Source organism: Suncus etruscus, chromosome X, assembly GCF_024139225.1.
Source record: "Suncus etruscus isolate mSunEtr1 chromosome X, mSunEtr1.pri.cur, whole genome shotgun sequence".
Taxonomy (NCBI): Eukaryota; Metazoa; Chordata; class Mammalia; order Eulipotyphla; family Soricidae; genus Suncus; species Suncus etruscus.
The window spans coordinates 56599016-56621445 of NC_064868.1; the positions used below are offsets into that span (position 1 = coordinate 56599016).

General features: G+C 35.6%; 1 protein-coding gene across 6 annotated transcripts in view; it reads left to right on the forward strand.

Annotated features, from left to right (window-relative positions):
• HEPH (hephaestin) overlaps positions 1 to 22430 on the forward strand; it is a 209663-nt gene that overhangs the window by 166342 nt on the left and 20891 nt on the right. For 4 of the 6 annotated variants that reach the window (XM_049767166.1, XM_049767168.1, XM_049767171.1 and 1 more), the window contains 3 exons: positions 1240 to 1465; positions 15963 to 16102; positions 17533 to 17695. In XM_049767166.1, the coding sequence (XP_049623123.1) occupies positions 1240 to 1465; positions 15963 to 16102; positions 17533 to 17695 (529 nt within the window). The remainder of the gene's footprint in view (positions 1 to 1239; positions 1466 to 15962; positions 16103 to 17532; positions 17696 to 22430) is intronic. The other 2 variants (XM_049767170.1, XM_049767172.1) reach the window with 1 other exon arrangement.

Consider the following 22430-nt stretch of genomic DNA (forward strand, 5'->3'; position numbering starts at 1 on the left):
TTTTGGCCATTTGTATTTCTTTTTTCTCAAAGTGTCTGTTCATTTCTTCTCCCCATTTTTTGATGGGATTAGATGTTTTTTTCTTGTAAAGTTCTGTCAGTGTCCTGTATATTTTGGATATTAGCCCCTTATCTGAAGGGTGTTGGGTGAATAGTCTCTCCCACTCAGTGGGTGACTCTTGTATCCTGGGCACTATTTCTTTTGAGGTGCAGGAGCTTCTCAGTTTAATGTATTCCCATCTGTTAATCTCTGCTTCTACTTGTTTGGAAAGTGCAGTTTCCTCCTTGAAGATCCCTTTAGTCTCAATGTCATGGAGTGTTTTACCGACATGTTGTTCTATATACCTTATGGTATCCGGTCTGATATCAAGGTCTTTAATCCATTTGGATTTTACCTTCGTACATGATGTTAACTGGGGATCTATGTTCTCTTTTTTGCAAGTGGCTAACCAGTTCTGCCAGCACCACTTGTTGAAGAGATTTTCCCTGCTCCACTTAGGATTTCTTCCTAATTGATTCTTCCTGGAAATTTTCTTCCTGGGTCTCTGAAACTCCAATGATTCCTAAGTTGTTTCTGTTGAGCTTATCATAGACTTCTATTTTCATCTGTTCCCATTCTTTGAGTAATTTTTCCATTGTTTGATCATTTGCTTTAAGGCTTTTTTCCAATTTCTTCTGCTGTATGGAATTGTTATTCATTTCATCTTCCAGTGTACTAATTTTATACTCAGCTGCTGTTAACCCGTGGGAAAGCTCAACCATGTTTTTCTTCAATTCATCTACTGAGTTTTTCAGACCTGTTATTTGACCTGAAATTTCAGTTTGGAGTTTTCTGACTTCTGTCCTCATGTTCTCTTGATTCTTATTAGTGTTCTCTTCTATACTTTCTTTGAAGTCTTTGAACATCTTCCATATTTCGACTCTAAACTCCTTATCTGAGAGACTGACTAGTTGGTTCGTCTTGTTCAAGTCATCAGAGTTGCCATCGTCATTCTCTATGTCTGGCTCTGGCCTGCGTTGTTTCCCCATTGTCACACTTGTATTGTGGGTTTTTCTATGTGTTGTGGTTGTATTCATTGGCTAAATGATGTGCATGGCCGCGGAGCAAAACCAAATGTAAATTATTTTGAAAAGTGCTGAAGATACAGAGTGAGTTTATGTGTCTATTTTGTTGAATATGGAGTGGAGCAAACCAGAATAATTAGATATCTTTCTCTTGTTTTATTATTTCTCTTCTCAGGACATGTATACTGGTCTAGTTGGACCTTTGATCATCTGCAGAAAAGGTACTCTGGACGTCTATGGAGAAAGGAATGATGTTGACCGAGAATTTAGTTTGTTATTCTTGATCTTTGATGAGAACAAGTCTTGGTATTTAGAAGAAAATATGGCAACATATGGATCCCAGGAACCAAGCAGTACTAATCTACAAAATGCCACATTCTTGGAAAGCAATAAAATGCATGGTATGTAGAAAATTCCTCAACTTTCTTCCAAAATTCCCACTATTTAATGGTAAATTAGAAGGGTCATTATTTGTAAAAAAAAAAAAGATGTAGTTATTATATAAGATTATTGTAAATGTTATGAAAGTGAAACATGAGTTTGAAAGAAAAATAATTTCTTCAAAATGTCCAAAGAAACTTAGGCAGACAGAGAGATAAGCAGCAGGGTTCTTTTTATAATTCAGAAGTACCTTTATTATACCCAGGTTACTGTTCCTGAGTGAAAGATAAACACCAGTGTAAAAGGAGGGGTTTTCAGTCTACTCTGGCCACCACAGCACACATTCCCAAGTAATTGAAGCAGGCAGAATGACAGTGGGGTCTCCTTTGTAAATTAAGGTTATTCTTCCCCTAGAATAGTGTTGTCACTTAGATTTGTTCAGCTGTCATGCATTTCTTCCCGTCAACGAGCCACACAACAACACCTAATAATCAAGACCAGACTTCAGATGTCACAGTGAAAAAACAGAGGACACCATCAAGCTTAGTGTGTAACTATGGTAGTTCTGAAGAACCAACTAGTATTAGCAAGCAATATAGCCTCTCTGATAAGAACTTCAGGGATGAAGTTTTGAGGATATTCAAGAACTCAAAGAAACTATGGAAGACAAAAAAAGCACAACAGTATATAAGACTAAAAATATGAAAACTTCAAGCAGATATAACTGAAATACATTGTAATCGCAATGAAAAACTCATAGGAACCCTCATCAGCAGAGTAAAAATATTAAATAACTCAAATGTGAGCTACAGAAAACTATCATATATTATGAGAAAACAGATGTAGTCTTAAAATAAATGAACAGCTGAAAAAAATTTGCAATGAGTACAAGAGGAACACTATAAAACAATTTACAAAAAAGGTAAGGAAGACAACTTTAATGAAGATTCAATAGACAAATATAGAATTGCTGAGTGACTCCCATAACTGAAGAACACATGTATCCACATTCTGACCTCTGAAGGGTCCTAGATAAAAGGGGTGCAAATAATAACACCCCAAGATACATCCAAATGAGAGTGATGAATACCATAATGATAAAACGCTAAAAGTAAATCACATACAAAGGAGCACAGAAAGATTTATTGCAGGTTGCAAAAGGCAATCTTCCAGGATTGAAAGCAGTGGTGGAATATAATGAAAAAAAAAAAACCTCAATGAAAAAATGACATCAATAATTCTTTACTCATCCAGTCTCTAATTTGCACTTGAAGGAAAGATACATACAAAGCTTTTCAGATAAACTAAGAAAATTTATAGATTGGAAACCAACATTAAAATTCTGAGGGGTGTATTTAAACAAGACAAGCCCCACAAACACACCACACTTATACAAAAATATGACATAAAAATAAATGACAATAAATTTAATATCAATGGAATATATGAACCAACTAAGATAAACAAAGTTGAAAAATGTTTTAGAAAATTGAATGCATGGTGCTGGAGCGGTGGCGCAAGCAGTAGAGCATTTGCCTTGTGTGCATTAACTTAGGATAGAGCGCAGTTCTATCCCCTAGTGTCCTATATAGTCTCCCAAGCCAAGAGCAATTTTTGAGCACATAGCCAGGAGAAACTCCTGAGAGTCACTGGGTGTGGCTCAAAACCAAAAACTGAAAAAAAAAGGAGGAAAGGAAAGAAAAGAAAATTGAATCTAATTGTTTGCTTCCTCCACAAAAGAGGATCAAATAGTACATAGAATAATAATCAAAGGTTGAAAGAAAATCCTTCAAGGAAACAAATTTGATAAATGGGCTAAGGTGGCCATAATAATGTCAGACAACATATTGTTCATGTTCAAAAGTGACAGACATAATCACTTACTAATAACAAAGTGATATATATTTCAGGGAAAAAAACCACACTTCTAAACGTATATGCACTCACTGAGAAATTAGCAAAATGCTTAAAACAACTGTTAATATACTTAAAGTAAGACACCAGTAGCAACACAGTAGTATTTGGAGTCTTCATCACCAGTCTATTAACTGTTGATTGATCATTCAGGATAAACCTCAACAAAAATATTAGCTTTGAATGAAGACATGGAAGGGAAGAGGTTTACGTTATATATAATAATATAATGTAATATAATATAAAATATAATAATATATTATAATTATATAATATGATTATATGATATATAATATAATACAATATAATGTGTTATATTATATAATACAATATAAAACATTATATTGTATTATATTTATTGCATTGCTACCCCCAATTTCAGTACAGTTTTATCTTTAATGCATATGGGAAAATCTCCAAGTCAGACTACATGCTGGTCCACAAAAGATACTTCCATAAATTAAAAGGATAGAAATTGTACAATCTGTCTTATGAAAGAAGTGTGCAGTGAAAATATAGGTGAATTACAAACAGAAATAGAGAGAACATTTTTAGAAAGGAAAAAGAACAGTTTTTGCAAGATTCACAAAAAAAGAGAGAACCATAATACACTGAACTAATAATCAAAGGACTATATAAAAATAACCATTAGAGAAATTAACAGGAAAATCAAAGGTTAATTTGAGAACCTTTATGTCAATAAATGAAATAAACTAGAGGAAATGTATAAATTCTTGGAATTCTCTTTTTAAATTTTTTCTTTATTTAAACATCTTGATTACATATATGTTTGTGATTAGATTTTAGTCATGTGAAGAACACCCCCTTCACCAGTGCAACATTCCCACCACCAATGTCCCAAATGTCCCTCCATCCCACCCCACCCCCACCTGTACTCCAGACAGGCTTTTCAGTTCCCTCTTTCATTCACATGATTATGGTAGTTCTCTGTGTAGTTATTTCTATAACTGCACTGACCACTCTTTGTGGTGAGCTTCATGAAGGGAGCAAGAAGTTCCAGCCCTCCTTTCATTGTCTCTGAGGATTGTTACAAAAATGACTTTTATTTTTCTTAAAACCCATAGATGAGTGAGACTATTCTGTGTCTCTCTCTCCCTCTGACATATTTCACTCAGCATGATAGATTCCCTGTACATCCATGCATAGAAAAATTTCATGACTTCATCTCTCCTGATGATTGCATAATATTCCATTGTGTATATGTACCACAGTTTCTTTAGCCATCCGTCTGTTGAAGGGCAACTTGGTTGTTTCCAGAGCCTGGCTATTGTGAATAGTGCTGCAATAAATATAAGTGTGAGGAAGGGGTTTTTGTATTGTATTCTTGTGTTCTTAAGGTATATCCCTAGGAGTGAAATAGCTGGGTCGAATGAGAGCTCAATTTTCAGATTTTGGAGGAATCTCCATGTCGCTTTCCATAGAGGTTGGACTAGATGGCATTCCCACCAGCAGTGGGTTTTCATTCTTTGTGATGTGCGCCAATCTCTGTGGTGTGAGATGGTAAATCATCATTGTTTTGATTTGCATCTCCCTGATGATCAGTGATGAGGAGCATTTTTGTTGTGCATTTTGGCCATTTGTATTTCTTTTATATCAAAGCATCTGTTCATTTCTTCTCCCCATTTTTTATGGGATTAGACATTTTTTCTTGTAAAGTTCTGTCAGTGACCTGTATATTTTGGAGATTAGCCTTTATCTTATGGGTGTTGGGTGAATAGATTCTCCCACTCGGTGGGTGGCTCTTGTATCCTGGGCACTATTTCTTTTGAGGTGCAGAAGCTTCTCAGCTTAATGTATTCCCATCTATTGTTCTCTGCTTTCACTTGTTTGGAAAGTGCAGTTTCCTCCTTGAAGATGCCTTTAGTCTCAATGTCATGGAGTGTTTTACCGACGTGTTATTCTATATACCTTATGGTATTAGGTCTGATATTAAGGTTTTAATCCATTTGGATTTTACCTTCATACATGATGTTAACTGGGGGTCTATGTTCGCTTTTTTTTTTTTTTTTGCAAATGGCTAACCAGTTTTGCCAGCACCACTTGTTGAAGAGGTTTTCCCTACGCCACTTAGGATTTCTTGCTCCTTTGTCAAAAATTAGGTGATTGTATGTTTGGGGGACAGTGTCTGAGAACTCAAGCCTATTCTACTGATGTGAGGGTCTATCTTTATTCCAATACCATGCTGTTTTGATAACTATTGCTTTGTAGTACAGTTTAAAGTTGGGGAAAGTAATGCCTCAAATTTTCCTTTTCCCTAGGAGTGTTTTAGCTATTTGAGGGTGTTTATTCTTCCAGATGAACTTTATAAGTTTTTGATCCACTTCTTTGAAGAATGTCATGGGTATTTTTAAGGGGATCACATTAAATCTGTATAATGCTTTGGGGAGTATTGCCATTTAAATGATGTTAATCCTGCCAATTTATGAGCAGGGTGTGTGTTTCCATTTCCGTGTGTCCTCTCTTATTTCTTGGAGCAGGGCTTTATAGTTTTCTTTCTATAGGTCCTTCACGTCTTTGATCAAGTTGACTCCAAGATATTTGAGTTTGTGTGGCACTATTGTGAATGGGATTGCTTTCTTGACTATCTTCTCTTCCTTATCATTATTGGTGTATAAAAAGGCCATTGATTTCTGTGTGTTAATTGTGTAGCCTGCCACCTTGCTATATGAATCTATCGTTTCTACAAGCTTTTGGGGAGAGTCTTTAGGGTTTTCTAAGAAGTTGATCATGTCCTCTGCAAACAATGAGAGCTTGACTTCTTCCTTTCCTATGTGGATTCCATTGATACCTTTTTCTTGCCTGATTGCTATAGCAAGAACTTCCAGTACTATGTTGAAGAGAAGTGGTGAGAGCGGACAGTCTTATCTTGTACCAGAATTTATAGGAAAGGCTTTTAGTTTTTCTCCATTGAGGATAATATTTGCCATTGGCTTGTGGTAGATGGCTTCAATTAGATTGAGAACGGTTCCTTCCATTCCCATCTTGCTGAAATTTTTGATTAAGAATGGTATTGGACCTTATTAAATGCTTTCTCTGCGTCTACTGATATGGTCATGTGATTTTTATTTTTCTTGTTGTTGATGCTGTGTATAATGTTGATAGATTACGGATGTTAAACCATCCTTGCATTCCTGGGATGAAACCTAGTTGGTAGTAGTGTATGATCTTCTTGATGATGCATTGGATCCTATTTGCCAGGATTTTGTTGAAAATCTTTGCATCAGCATTCATCAGGGATATTGGTCTGTAATTTTCTTTTTTGGCAGCATCTCTGTCTGGTTTTGGTATCAAGGTGATGTTGGCTTCATAAAACCTGTTTGGGATTGTTCCCGTTTTTTCAATTTCATGGAAGATCCTGGCTAGGATTGGTAGTAGCTCCTCTTGAAAGATTTGAAATAATTCATTAGAATATCCATCTGGGCCTGGGCTTTTCTTTCTGGGCAGATGTTTGATTACAGTTTCAATTTCCTCAGTAGTGATGGGTGTGTGTAGATATGCTACATCCTCCTTACTTAAATGTGGAAGGTTATAAGTGTCCAAGAGTTTTTCCACTTCTTTTTTTTTTTTTTTTTGGTTTTTGGGCCACACCCGGTGACGCTCAGGGGTTACTCCTGGCTATGCGCTCAGAAGTCGCTCCTGGCTTGGGGGACCATATGGGACACCGGGGGATCGAACCGCGGTCTGTCCAAGGCTAGCGCAGGCAAGGCAGGCACCTTACCTTTAGCGCCACCACCCGGCCCCCGAGTTTTTCCACTTCTTATAGGTTCTCATGTTTAGTAGAATAAAGTTTCTTAAAGTAGTCTCTTTGGATCTCTGAAATATCTGTCGTGATCTCTCCCTTTTCATTTCTAATACGGGTTATCACATTTCTCTCTCTTTCTTTGTGAGTTTTGCCAATGGTCTATCAATCTTGATTATTTTTTTCAAAGAACTAACTTCTGCTTTCATTGATATTTTGGAATGTTTTTTGTTTTCCAATTCATTGAGTTCTGCTTTCAGCTTTGTTATTTCCTTTTGTCTCCCTATTTTTCGTTCCTTTTGTTGGTCATTTTCTAATTTTTTTGAGCTGTGATATTAAGTTATTCAGGTATGCCCCTTCTTCCTTCCTTCCTGATGTGTCTTTGTAGGGCTATAAATTTCCCTTTCAGGACCGCTTTTGCTGTGTCCCATATATTCTGGCAGTTTGTGTCTTCATTATTATTTGTTCCAGGAAAGTTTTGATTTCCTTTTTGATTTCATCTCGGACCCACTGTTTGTTCAGTAGCAGGGTGTCTAATTTCCAATTTTTAAAGATTTTCTTCTGTGTGACTTTGTAGTTCACATCTAATTTCAGAGCCTTGTGGTCAGCAAATGTAGCCTGCAAGATATCTATCCTCTTGATTTTATGGAGGTATGTTTTATGTGTCAGCATGTAGTCTATCCTGGAGAAGGACCCATGTACTTTGGAGAAGAATGTGTATCCACACACACACACACACACACACACACACATATATATATATATATAGTATATATATATACTAGTCCTCTTTCTTCCATTACTCTTTTCAGGGCTAGTATGTTTTTGTTGGATTTCAGTCTGGTTGGCCTATTGTGTGTTGCTAGGGCCTTGTTAAGTTCTCCCACAATAATCGTGTTATTATTGATTTTTTTCTTTCAGATTTGTCCATAATTGTATTAGATAATTTGCTGGTCTCTCGTTGGGTGCATATATGTTTAATCATCTGATTTCTTCCTGTTGTACATATCCCTTGATTAGTACATAGTGCCCATCTTTGTCCCATACCACTTTTCTGAGTATAAAGTTGGTGTCATCGGATATTAATATGGCCACCCCAGCTTTTTAGAGGGTGTTGTTTGCTTGGATGATTTTCCTCCAGCCTTTGATTTTGAGTCTACGTTTGTTCTGACTAATCAGGTGTGTTTCTTGTAGGCAGCAGAAGGTTGGATTCATCTTTTTGACCCATCTTGCCACTGTGTGTCTTTTAATTGGTGAATTTAGTCCATTGATATTGAGGGAGATGATTGTCATAGGATTTAATGTCATCATTGTAGATAAGTTTGCTGTGTTTGTTGGTCTCTCTTGTCTTAGAGTACACCTTTCAGTTTTTCCTTTAAGGCTGGTTTATCATCTGTGAAGTTTCTGGGCTGTTGTTTATCCATGAAGCAATGTATTCTTCCTTCAAACCTGAATGTGAGTTGGACTGTGTTCAGTATTCTCGGTGAGGCATTCATTTCATTCAGTCTTGTCACAATATCCCACCACTGTCTTCTGGCCTTGAGAGTTTCTTGTGACATGACTGCAATAAGTCTTAGGGATCCTTCTTTGAATGTAATTTCCCTTTTTGATCTTGCTGCCTTCAGTATTCTGTCACTATCCTTGGGATTTGTCATTGTAATGAGGATGTGTCTTGGGGTGTTTTTTTTTTTTTGGGTCTCTTTTAGCTGGTACTTTTCGGACATGCAGGTTTTGATTGCATGTAGTCTTTAACTCTGGGAGTATCTCTTTGCTGATGTCTTTGACAGTTGATTCTTCCTAGAGATCTCCTACCTGGGTTTCTGGGACTCCAATGATTCTTATGTTGTTTCTGTTGATTTTATCAAAGACTTCTATTTTCATCTGTTCGCATTCCTTGAGTAGTTTTTCCATTGCCTTTTTATTTGTCTTAAGGTTCTTTTCCAATTTCTTCTGCTGTTTTCAGTTTTTCTGCATCACATCTTTCAGTACTCCGATTCTCTCCTCAGCTGCTGATTCCCTGCTGGTGAGGCCATCCATTGAGGTTTTCATTTGAGCTATAGTGTTTTTCAGATCTGTTATTACAGTTTGGAGTTTTCTGATTTCTGTCTTTGTTTTCTGTTCAGATAGATCTTTGCTTTCTTTGAGTTCTTCAATCATCTTCCATATTGCTATTTTATGTTCCTTATCCGAAATGTTAATCAGGTGGTTGGAATTCATTAGGTCATCCGAGCTTTCGTCTTCATTCTCTGTGGATGCTGTTTGTCTGCGAGGTTTCCCCATTGTCACGCTTGTAGTGTGGGTTTTCTTGCGTGTTGTGGTGGGGTACATTGGTTAGAAAGACAGTACGGCCGCGAAGCGAAGCTCCGTGCTCTTCTGCTGCCTCTAGTTGACAGTTTTTTGGGGCTGTGCTCCCTAGGCCTCTGAGGAGACCTTCAGGGATTCAGAAACACAGGCAGACTGGCACAAGCAGGATATGTTTCCCTTGAAGTCCTCAGCATGAACAAAGGCACAGCAGGGTAGAGCTTCTCTAGGCCAGAGAGCTCAGCTTATTTGATGGCGACCCCCTCAGCCAGAATTTACTCATTGGGCAGCTTCAAAATGCAGTTTTTTGGGGGTGAGCAACCTAGGCCTCTGAGGAGACTTCAGGCATTCAGAAACAGGCAGACAGGCACAGGCAGGAGAAGTTTCCCTTGAAGTCCTCAGAGTGAACAAAGGCATAGCAAGGCAGAGCCTCCACAAGCCAGATAGCTTAGCTTATTGGATGGCAACCCCCAATTCTTGAAATTCTTTAACCTCCCATGACTGGATCAAAATGATTTGAAATTATTTGAAATACATAATTGAAGTAGTAATCAAAGTTCCAGTGTGAGATGCATTCATTGGTGAATTATTTTAAGCCAATAAAGGAAACATATTGGTAATCCTTTTCAGACTCTTCCAGGAAATTCAAGAATGAGAAACATTAGTAAATAGTTTATTTGAAGAAAATGACACCTTGATATAAAGTAGACAAATAAACCACACAGAAAAAAAGATTTACAGGGTAAAATCTTTGTTGAAAAGTGATGTAAAGATCCTCAACAAAAATACTAGCAAATAGAACCCAACAATGAATCAAAAAGTTCATACCCTTCGCAGGAGCAATAGAAGAGTGTAGGGAATTTGCTTTGCATGAGGCCAACCTCAGACAGATTCTAATTTGATTACTGGCATTTCACATGGTCCCCCTAGTCTTTCAGAAGCAACTTTGGAGCACACAGCCAGGAGTAACCCCTGGGCGCTGCTGGATGTGAGCCATAAACAAACAAAAGAGCATGACCTATGACCTAGCATTAATCATACTGGGAATGGAAGATTGGTTTAAAATATGCAAGTCAATTATTATAATACATCATATCTGTTGTTTTAATATAAATTTATGAGTCCTAATGTTGGTAGGAAGATGATGCGGCCTTTCTGGGCTAGACCCAGCTCCTGCAGCAGCTATGGTCTGGCAGGTCTGAAGGTTGCAGAGTGAAGGTGAAGAGATTTACAAAGCAGTCAGATAAAGTTCCTTGAGTCAGCCAGCTTTATTTCACGGTCCTATCTGCCATGTACACTTCCTCACTGCTAAGACTTTTCCGTGCAGCTACTTCTCTACTCCTTCTGGTTCTCTTGGTCTCTGTCTCCATTTCAGCTGCCTTTTCCAGGCTTCCTTGCTGATTAACTCCCTTTGCTAATGCTACTGCTGCTGCTCCTTTGCTGATGCTCAACTGCTGATGCTGAATCTGATGCTGAATCTTTCTGTTGAGTCTTGCTGTTGATTCTAGCTTCTGCTCCACTTCTCTCTCTAGCTCTCCTTAATTCTTCTCCACCCAACATACGGACTCCTTTACCTGCCCATTCCATGTGTGGGCAGTTATAATCATTCAGGTGGGATAAATAGGAAGTTGGTTGAGGAGATATCCACATTTTCCACAATTTTTGTATTGCTACAGAGGCATTATTGGTAAGTCTACAACATCCATGTTTCTTTTAATAAACTTCATTAAAGAGTTCAATGATTTGCACTCAAGAAGTTATGTAGCCACGAGGTAATCAAGTGTTGGTGTGAAGTCTTTGAAATGAAGGTCATACAAAGTCTCCCCAAACTATATATATATATATATATTAAAATTTATATGTTAATATAAATAGATGCAGAAAGACCATTCGACAAATTCCAGTAGCTACTCACAATAAAACTATCAACAATGGGCCGGAGAGATAGCATGGATGTAAGGCATTTGCCTTGCATGCAGAAGGTCAATGGTTTGAATCCCAGCATCCCATATAGTCCCTTGAGCCTGCCAGGAGCGATTTCTGAGCATAGAGCCAGGAGTACCCCTGAGAGCTGCTGGGTGTGACCCAAAAAATAAAAACAAAACAAAAAGCTATCAACAAAATTAAATTGAAGAAACTTTTCTCAATATAATTAAATAGATTTATGACATGTTCACAGCAAGTATTATAATCAGTTGAGAATAAACTAAATACTTCATTTAATATCTGGTTTAAAAAAGTTTACCTATTATTTCTACTTCTATTCACTATAGCACTGAAGTACTTATCTTCGAAATTAGGGAAGAAAGAAATATCAAGTTTATTCAATAAGAAAAGATGAAGTTGGAGCCAGAGCAATAGCACAGTGATAGGGCATTTGCCTTGCACACGGCTCTAATCTGGGTTCAATCCCTGGTGTCCTATATGGTCCCCTAAGCCAGGAGTAATTTCTGAGCATATAGAAAGGAGTAACCTCTGAGCGTCACAGTGTGTGGCCCAAAAACTTTAGAAAAAGAAATGATGAAGTCAATCTCTTACTATTTACAGAAAGCATGATAATCTACTTAGGAAATAATTAAGACTGTGCAAAGTAACTCCTTGAATCAGTACATTTTACAGCATAGTAGCAGAGAACAAAATGGTGTTTGACTTAAAACAAAAAAGACCTTAAAAATGCTCTTCAAGAAACAAAGAAGACATAAGAAAATGCTCTGCTCATAGATTAGGAAAATTATCATCTTTAAAACATCATTTTTTGGGGGGGCTGGAACAATAGAGGTACACATTTACCTTGAACGCAGCTAACCCTGGACGGACCAGTCATCCAATATGGTCTTCCAATAGGAGTGATTTCTGAGCGCATAGCGAGGAGTAACCCCTGAGCATCACCAGGTGTGCCTCAAAAAACAAAAACAACGAAAACTCAGCAATTTTTCTCAAAGCATTTAAAAGGATTATGCATTTCCTACAACTGTAACAGGTTATTTTTCAAGAAATATATCAAACTGTCCTGAAATTTATATTGGATAATAAATCTCCGTGGAAAGGTAATGTAATCCTGGGAAAAAGATCATGTGGATCAATTCATTCGAATTAAAACTGTACTATGATGTGGTAGTAATCAACATATCATGGTTTTGGAGTAAATATTGACTCTCAGATAAATGACTAGAACTGCATATCCTGAGACAAAGTATCATGTATAAGATAAATTAATATTTGATAAAGGCACAAGAAATACGAAGTTGAACAAGGAAAGCCTCTTCAAAGTGGTAATGGGAAAATTGGTCAACTACATCAAAATTATATGAGCTCAGACTTATTTTTAAAACCTTGTACAAAAAATATCTAATGATATTAAATAGCTTGATCTCATACCTGAAACCATGAGATAATTAGAGGTAATTGTAAGCAGAACTTTCCATGATATTGATGGAAAGATAACTTTAAGGATGAAACACCAATGCCCAAGTAATTGGAAGCAAAGATAAACAAATGGGATTACATTAAACTCTTGTTTCTGTTCCTTGAAGGAAATGATGACCATGATATAAAGATTGATCAAGGACTGAGTGACAGTATTTACCAAATACACATTTATATCTAGAAACATAGTCACTGGTAGAGCTTAACAACAACAACAACAACCAAAAAAAAAAAAAAGACTTCATAAGAATGCTAGAAGTGCTGAACAGAAACATCCTAAAAAAGTGGCCAAAAAGCATGTGAATAAAGTTTTCACATCATTAATTATTGAAGAAGATGCAAATCCAAACAACAAGGAGATATTTCACATTACAGAAACTGCTATGCATCAAAAGCCAGGTGCCAGAGTGGTGGAGCAAGCCTTGCACATGCTAGCCTAGGATGGACCTGTGGTTCGGTCCCCAGGTGTCTCATATGTTCCCCCAAGCCAGGATCAATTGTTGAGCACATAGCCAGGAGTAACCCCTGAGCATCACTGGGATTGGCCAAAAACCAAAATAATAATAATAATAATAATAATAATAATAATAATATAATAATAATAAATAGAACAGCCAGTGTTGGCTCTTTCTTCATAGAGACTCTCTTTCACAGCTGATGGGAATGCAGTCCAACCTTTTTGCAAGACAATATGAACATTACTCAGAAAAAAATTTAATTCCCATACGATAAAATACTACTGCTCTTCAAAATATACCCCATGGTCCCAATAACACAATTTAAAAATGAAATCTTCACTCCTATGCTCATTCCAAAACTATTCACAATAGCAGAATCTGTAAACAAACCAAATAAAATAAAAAGAACAAATGTGTATAAAGAAAACTATCATATATCTAAACAATATAATACCATGTAGCTGTCTATGAAAATAAAGTAATTAAATTTTCTTAGTCATGGAATGATATGGAGAAAATTATGCTGATTGAAATAAGGCGGAATTAGAGGGATAGACATCAAATTATTTAACTAATTTGTGGTATATAAAAAGAAAGATTGGAAGAGGAAATAGCACAGCAGTAGGACATTTGCCTTGCAAGTGTTTGACCCAGGGATGACCTAGGTTCCACCTCCGACGTCCCATATGGGCCCCCTCACCAGGAGCCATTTCTGAGTGCGTAGCCAGGAGTAACCCTTGAGTATCACTGTGTGTGGCCCAAAACCCAAAAATAAATATATAAAAACAAACAAATAAATAGAACTAAGATTGGAGCAGGAACGATATAACAGTGGTAAGGTGTTTGCCTTGCACGTGGCTGACCCAGGTTGGACCTCAATTTGATTCCCAGCTCCACGTTTGGTTCCCCAAGCCAGAAGCTATTTCTGAGTGCATAGACAGGAGTAGCCCTTGAGATTCACAAGGTGTGGCCCAAAAACAAAAAATGAAAGGAAGGAAGGAAGGAAGGAAGGAAGGAAGGAAGGAAGGAAGGAAGGAAGGAAGGAAGGAAGGAAGGAAGGAGGAGGGAGGGAAGAAAGGAAGATTGATTGGTACTAACACCAAAATAAAATAGATACAAGGGCTAGAGGTACTTCTCATACTAGAAAGATTTTCAAAAAGAACAGGAGAATGCATTTAGAGAAGAGAAGAACATTTCACAGTGGGAGTTAAAAATGAATTTGTACAGAAACTGAGTGCTAAAAGGAGTCTAAATTATATGTTTGATAGTGCTTCAGTAACAATATTGAAAATCACAGTGTTTAACAGGGAAAAAAGGAAAAAGGAAAGAAAAATATCTGCCACAAAGACAAGCAAGGGAATATGCAACAGAAAGGCCAGGAAGGAAACTTAATATTTAGAACCTTCCCATATTAAAATCCTCACCAATATGCATCTCTGCATATATAATTTTAAAATAAATGAAGTATTTTGTTTTCTAGTCAAATGTTCATCATAAGAATGAAAGAATCAAAGAAGTAATATACTTAGATTATAATGATTGGTTTTAGGATGGACTGCGGTTCGATCCCTGGGCTTCCCTTATGGTCCCCCAAGCCAGGAGTGATTTCTGAGCATCACTAGTGTGGCCCCAAAACAAAACAAAGCAAAACAAAAAATAATTGCTGGTTTATATTACATACAAGAAAAAATACTCTTCTTCTTCTTCTTCTTCTTCTTCTTCTTCTTCTTCTTCTTCTTCTTCTTCTTCTTCTTCTTCTTCTTCTTCTTCTTCTTCTTCTTCTTCTTCTTCCTCATCCTCCTCCTCTTCTTTTTGTTTATTCTTCTTCTGTTTCTTTCTCAATATCTGTGTTGTTTTCAAAAACTGGACCAGTACACACTCCCACTAGCAGTGGATCAGAGCCCCTTTCATTCTGCATCTGTAAGCCATCACTGTATTTAAAAAATATTTGCTATACCACAGTACCTTGATGCCAAAGAAATTGATTGATGTCTCACTCCTGGGCTGAGAAGTGGTAAAATTTCAAAAAAAGAAGAAAAAAACATAAATAAATTTATGGTTTTAGGCTAGGTTCCTAAACTAATTTATATTTATGACCAAATGTGAGTTTTATTATTTGAAAAGCCAAATGGTAAATATACTTGGTTATGAAACTAAAGAAATTCTTTATACTTTTCTTAAAATAGATATTAGAAAATTATTCTTATGAAATAATATTTGGCTCTTGAAAAGATTAATAAAAGAGACATTTCTGGAAATGAAGCTGAAATTATAAATGAGTTCAAACAGAGAGACAATACATATGAGATCTTAAAGGGCATAATTAAACAACATACTTGAAAATATATATTATAAATTAAAAAGTCAGTTGGCAATGGGTTACATAGTTATTTATGTTTAAGGTACTATAGAGTTTCAAAATTGATCTATTTAGAATGATCTTAACGAAATTAGTAGTTATTGACTATGTTTTCCCTAAAAATATAAACAAAAGAATTAAATGGTCATTAAATATTTTGAATGCCACTGAATAAACCAATGTAGAAGATAAACTGAAAGATAATAGAATAGATGTTAGAGTATATAGTAATATAAGAAACTAATGTGATGGCAATGTGAAAGAGAAACTGAAAATGTTTTATTTTCTCTTTTTTTCAGCCATTAATGGAAAACTCTATGCCAACCTCAAGGGTCTTAAAATGTACCAAGGAGAACGAGTGGCCTGGTATATGTTGGCCATGGGTGAAGATATCGACATACACACTGTCCACTTCCATGCAGAAAGCTTCATCTATAAGGTGAGATAGAAAGGGCTGAGTATCTGAGTGTTTCACTGTATCCAATGATATAGGAAAATAAATAGTTCATTTATAGTTAGACAAGATCAAAGGAATCAATGTAATTGAGTCTCAAGAACTTGATACACATCAACCAGTGATTCACAGAGAATAGAATTTTAGAGTAGAGTCTTAGAATTTCTGAAAATATACAATTTATCTTAAAGGCTAAGATAGAAGCTACAGATAATTATTTATATATTTAAAAGAAAATATAATTTTGTAAAACGTGAAGAAATGTATACAGTGATAAATACTTAATATTTAGAATTGCTGTGCTCGTGCCATAAGCACATAGTAAAATTAGAAAAGTGGAGAAGTCTCTGCACAAAGGTAATATGAAAATAATCAAACAGGCTATCTTTATTTTCTTGGAGTCCACAAAGGTCTTTTTTCATTCTATGCTTTAAAATAGTTTGTGGGGGCCGGAGAGATAGCAAGGAGGTAAGGCGTTTGCCTTTCATGCAGAAGGTCATCAGTTCGAATCCCGGCATCCCATATGGTTCCCCGTGCCTTCCAGGAGCAATTTCTGAGCATGAAGCCAGGAGTAACCCCTGAGCACTGCCGGGTGTGACCCAAAAACCACAAAAAAAATAGTTTGTGGAAGTGCTTGGAGGATTATATATGGTACCTGTTTTGGTCACATGCAAAGAAATTGCCATAGCATATAATATATATCTGGAAATTAGATATTTTAAAAATTAAAAGCCTGATCAATGTAATGGCATGTTGGAGAGATGAAACTAAATTTTATAGGAAATTTGTAGATCATTCCCAGACATTTGCCTAACATTATAGTATGCTTATGTTTTTAATTTTCTAAGCTATAATTTTATAAAATATAATTTTAAAACATTTTAACCAGTGATTTTCAGTTTTATATAGTTTTTTATTTGAGTTTTAGGCATAAAATATTTCAACAATCCCAAAACCAATGTCAAATATCTCCACCAATATTCCCATAATTCATCAAGCCCTACTCCACACTCTCATCTCCTCTGAAGATTCAGCACCTATCTTGTCAGGCAGATTACAACATTCAGTGTTTGCAATTTACATCTCATGTTTTCAGCGTTGTTGTCTATACTTTGTATATATAGCTATTCCCCTCTCCAGTATAACCAAAGTCTTTATCCCAGTCCACCCATTCTCCTCTTCTTTCCTTAAAAGCAGGGAATTCTTTGTTGATTCTGTTTTCATGGGTTAGTTTGATAAGATAGAGATAACAATAAGATAGATCTTGTAACCTAATATCTGGTATATTAATTATTAATCTGTATATTTTGGTCTTGTAAATTCTAGCTTAGTTCAAGTCATTATACATGCTACATATTCGTGATACATATCTATAACCTTTACTTACTCTTTTCTCCCTTAAATGTGTGTTGCAGAATGGAGAGAGCTACAGAGCAGATGTTGTGGATCTATTCCCAGGGACATTTGAAGTAGTGGAGATGGTGGCCAGCAATCCTGGAACATGGCTAATGCACTGTCATGTGGCTGATCATGTTCATGCTGGCATGGAGACCCTTTTTACTGTTTTACCTAAAATAGGTACGATATAACTATCCAAAGTAAACTGTCTTATAAAATTTATCTCATATAACAAAATCAGTTTATCCCAAGAATTTCCTTTTAGTCATAGTTCTGATCCCAAGAAAAAGAGATCTTTCTTTTACAAATATTTATTAAGGCATTTTGATTTACAAATTTATTTATGATTGAGTTACAGATGTACAATGCTTCAGGACCAATCCCACAATAAAAGTCAAAATTATCCACACTGTTCCCAGAGTCCATTCCATGCAACCAACACCAGTCTTATCCTGCCATCATAACAGGATCATTTTAATTTTTGTAGAAGTTTCAATATCCTTATTACTTTTTCGTTTAATCTTGGTAGAATGTTTACTACTGTACTTTTGTAATATCAACGAAGTACCGGAGACCCATTTTCTCCTGTCTCCTATCATTTTATATTTGTCTTTATCCTCCACCCATCAATTTCTTTCTTTCTTCTTATTATGCTCAGGGGCCTACAATGTTGAATCAGACAGCATTCTCAACAGCATGGAAGAGAGTTTCTTTTCACCACATTCCACTAACACAAATTATTCCCAATATTTTTTATATTTACCATTCTCTAGTGTAAGATGATCTAATTATGGTCTTGATTTAGATTTGCCTAATGAAAAGTTGTAGTGAACATTTTTAATGTCCTTCTTGGACTTCTGTCACTCTTCCTCAGAAAGAAATATGAGCATTTTCTTCCCATTTTTAATTTGGATTTTAGGTTTTGCAAGGTTAACATCTGTGTGAACTTTGTATATTCTAAATATCAGCCATTTATCAGAGGTGTTGGGAGAAAATATTTTATTTCATTCAGTTTTCTTTTAATTTTATCTCATGTTTATTTTGCCATGAAGAAATTTACTAGTTTATTATAGTCCCATTTGTTCAGATTAGATTATATAGCCTTTGCCATTGGCAACATATTGTTGAAGATTCCCTTTGAAGTCTAGGTCTTGGAGTGCACTACCTATGTTTTTCTCAGTGCCTTCATGGACTAAGATCTGATCTCAAGGTCTTTGATCTATTTTGAATTGACTTTTGTGTAAGGTGTACTGTAAAACATGGATCCATCTTTAATTTTTTACAATTGATTACCCAATTGTTCCAACGTTATTTTTTGACAAGACTACCTTTATTCAATTTTATGTTCTTGGCTCCTTTGCCAAAAATTAATTGACAATATATTTGTTTTTTTATTGGATATTCCATTCTGATTCATTGGTCTGAAATTTTGCTTTTGCTCCAATACCACGCTATTTTGATCACAATGATTTTGAAATAAAGCTTCATGTTAGACAAAGTTAGGCAAAGTTATCTCTTCCACTTTCTTCCAGTATGATTTTGTTAATCCAGAGCCTTTTGCAGTTCCACAAAAATTTTATAATTAACTTTTCTAATTCTTTAAAGAATAATCTCTTAATTTAGTTAGGTATTCCATTGAATACATATAGTAGTTTAGGTAATATGGTCTTTTTTAATAACATTGATTCTTCCAAACATGAATATGATCTGTTTTTCCATTTTCTTAATTCTACTTCAATTACTTTCTTAAGCGTTTATAAATTGTGGTGATATAGATATCTCATCTCTTTAAGTTTATTCCTTGGTACTTTATGATTTTGACATTATTCTACACTATTTGAATTGTCTCCTCTGAGTCATTTTTTTAAAGGAATGCACTCGATTTTTGTGTACTGAGATATAGACAATCATTTTTTAGTATTGGTTTATTTTTTTTCTAGGACCCTTTTTTAGATCGTTAAGGGTCGTCAATATATATCATCATGACATCTGAAAATCGAGTTTGACACCAGATTTTCCAATTTGTATCCATTTTATTTACTTACCCTGTCTGCTGTTCTAGGACTAATATGATTAATAAGAATGAAGACAAAGGAATAATTACTTTATGCCTGAGATCAGTGGAAATCTTTTCAATTTTTAAGTATTAAAATATATTGGCTCTGAGATTTTAATAGACATATGTTAATATCTTAAGGATATTTCCTTCCACACCTATTTTACTGAGAATTTTAATCATGAATGGTTGTTGAAATTTGTGCTTTCTGTGCATCAAACAATGAGATTATATAATTTTTATCTACCTTTTACTAATGTGCTAATGATGTTGTTTTCCATATATTAAAACACTCTTGTACCTTTGTGATAAAACACACTTAATCATGATTAAAATTTTATTTTTTACTTTATTTAAGGAATATGCATTACATAGTTAATGTAATTGATCATAAAACATATTATTTTTTCTTTAAAACAAGAAGAGTTTTCCAGATATTTAAAGCATGCCTTTAGTTCCTTGTTTTTATCTTTTTCTTTTTTCCTTATGTAGGCCTGTATCATTATGAGTTTCCCCCTAATTACTGCTTTTGCTATGTCTCATCGATTTTGGTAATCTGTTTCTTTGTTAGCATTAGTCTCAATAAATAGCTTCATTTCTTTCTTGATTTTCTTTTTGATGCAGATATTATTGTTTAGTATTCAGATGTTAGATTGTCTCGACATTCTCTTTTACAATAAATGTCAAACTCAGTGGGATTGATGTCTGATAGGATACTTAATATGATGCTTATGCTTGTGCACTCTTTTGTATTTTAGATTAAGGCTGTTCCTCCATTTATTGTGTAGGGTTGTAACTGTTACAATTGAGTATTTTTGTTTATATCTAAGTGACCTTTGAGTGGTTTATTTAGAGTTTGTGTGGTTAGCATAAATGTTGCAATTTATATACATATATATATATATATAATCTGAGAATATTTTTGCCTCCCACCCATATAAATGAGAGGTGTGCTGGAAAGTATACACTAGATTGAAAATTTATTTTATTTAGAAATTTAAATATGTCATTTCACTTTTTTATTGCTTGGCTCATTTTATGTGGGAGATCTAGTTTGATTCTTTTCTTTACACATTAGATTTTTCCTCTCCTTATTGTTTAAGGATTTCATTTCTCTCTTTGCTTTTTGGAGGGAATATGGATTGAAATATATCTTGTTGTTGTTATGTTAGGATATATTTTGTTTGACACACATTTGGCCTCTTAGGATTTGTACTGTGCCCTCTTTTCAGAGAGTGAGAATATTCTCTGCTATTATCTCTCTCACTACTTTTTCTTTTCTTTATTTTTTCTACTCTTTTGGATTTTTCATAATTCAGAGATTATTTTCATGTCTTTGTTCGTTAGGTTCCTTAAATTTTCTTCCATGATTTTGTCTCTCCTTTCTTTTTTGGATTTTTTATTTATCAGTACTGGATGTAATTTGCATTCAAGTTTGTATATACGGTTGTTCACCTGTGTGATTCTGCTATTATGGCTTGCTAACAGGTTCTTTATTTCCTTCAATTACGTCTTATGAATTCTCTCATTTTCTGAGAGTGTACTTCTATGAGTTGATGTAATTGTTTATCTATTGATTGCTTAAGTTCGCTGGTAAGCACCTCCTTGATTTCTTTGGTTAAAGCACTAGTTGTCGAGTTTAGATCTTCATCTTCTAGACTTAGGTGTTTTGATAGGTTTGGAAATTTGCCTAGGTTTTTCTTTGTATCTTCATTTGCAGTTGTCCTCCTTAGTTTCATCATAGTATTTTACACTGCCTTTGTCGTTATGATGGAGTTTCCATTTCCCAGTTTCTTAAGAAACTGATGTATTGAATTGATTGCACAGAAGTTTGGCTACAAATACATCTGCCTTTCATAATATTTTCCTAAACAATCAGGGATATCTAAATATGCATGAAGTAAAATTGTCAAGTAATTACTTGGTTTAGTCAACTGAGTTTTCAGGCAGTAAAATCCTAAGAGAGAGAATTGTTAGGGCTTATTTCTCTGAATATATTAGTCATAAATTTGAAAAAATTCACAATGACATGTTAACATCTGTGCACTTTGGGGGCAGGATTGTAGATGAACCAGGTGTCACAATGTGGGCCAGGCTTAGCATAAAGTTTAGAGTTTGTGATTGGTGTGTGACCCTAGTGAGTTGTAGGGTACTGGTTTAAATCCAAGATACAAGGACTCCCATCAGATGATACACCTGGATTGTAGTGCTGAAGGACCAGATGTCCCAATGGGCATTCAGCTGAGGCAAGAGCTTTGGGGTGTTGGTAGTCTTTTATCCATGGAATCCTGGAGAGTCCTGATTTAAATCCATAACCTAGGGTGCCAGGCTGAACCTAGAATTTGGGGTTGGCGATTGACTTTTGGGCCTGGCAGTCTGGCAATTCCTGATTTAAATATAAGCACCAAGGCCCCTCCCTTGAATAAGACACTTGATTGGGAGAGCAGAGAGACAATATGTGCCTATGGGCACTCTGTTGAGTCTAGAGCTTTTTGAGGTGATCGTTGTGTGGCTCTGGGACTCTGGATAGTCCTGGTTTAAATGCAGAATATGAGGAGCCCCCCTCAGATGATGCACCTATTGCGGTAGGGCAGAAGGACCAGATGACCTGGTGGATGAGATACTGAGATTAATGTAGTGTTTAAAGTAGGTGATGGACTAATGGTCATGCCATTCTGAAGTGTTCTGGTTTAAATCTAGGACCTGAGGACCCTGCCTCATTAGATGCACCTGGATTGAGAGTGAAGAAGAAATGAATATCTCATTGTATGCCAGCCTGATCCCCTAGCTTGTGGGAGATGATTGGCTGTGTGCCTCAGTCACGTAAATTCCTGGTTTAAATCCATATCAGAGGAACTT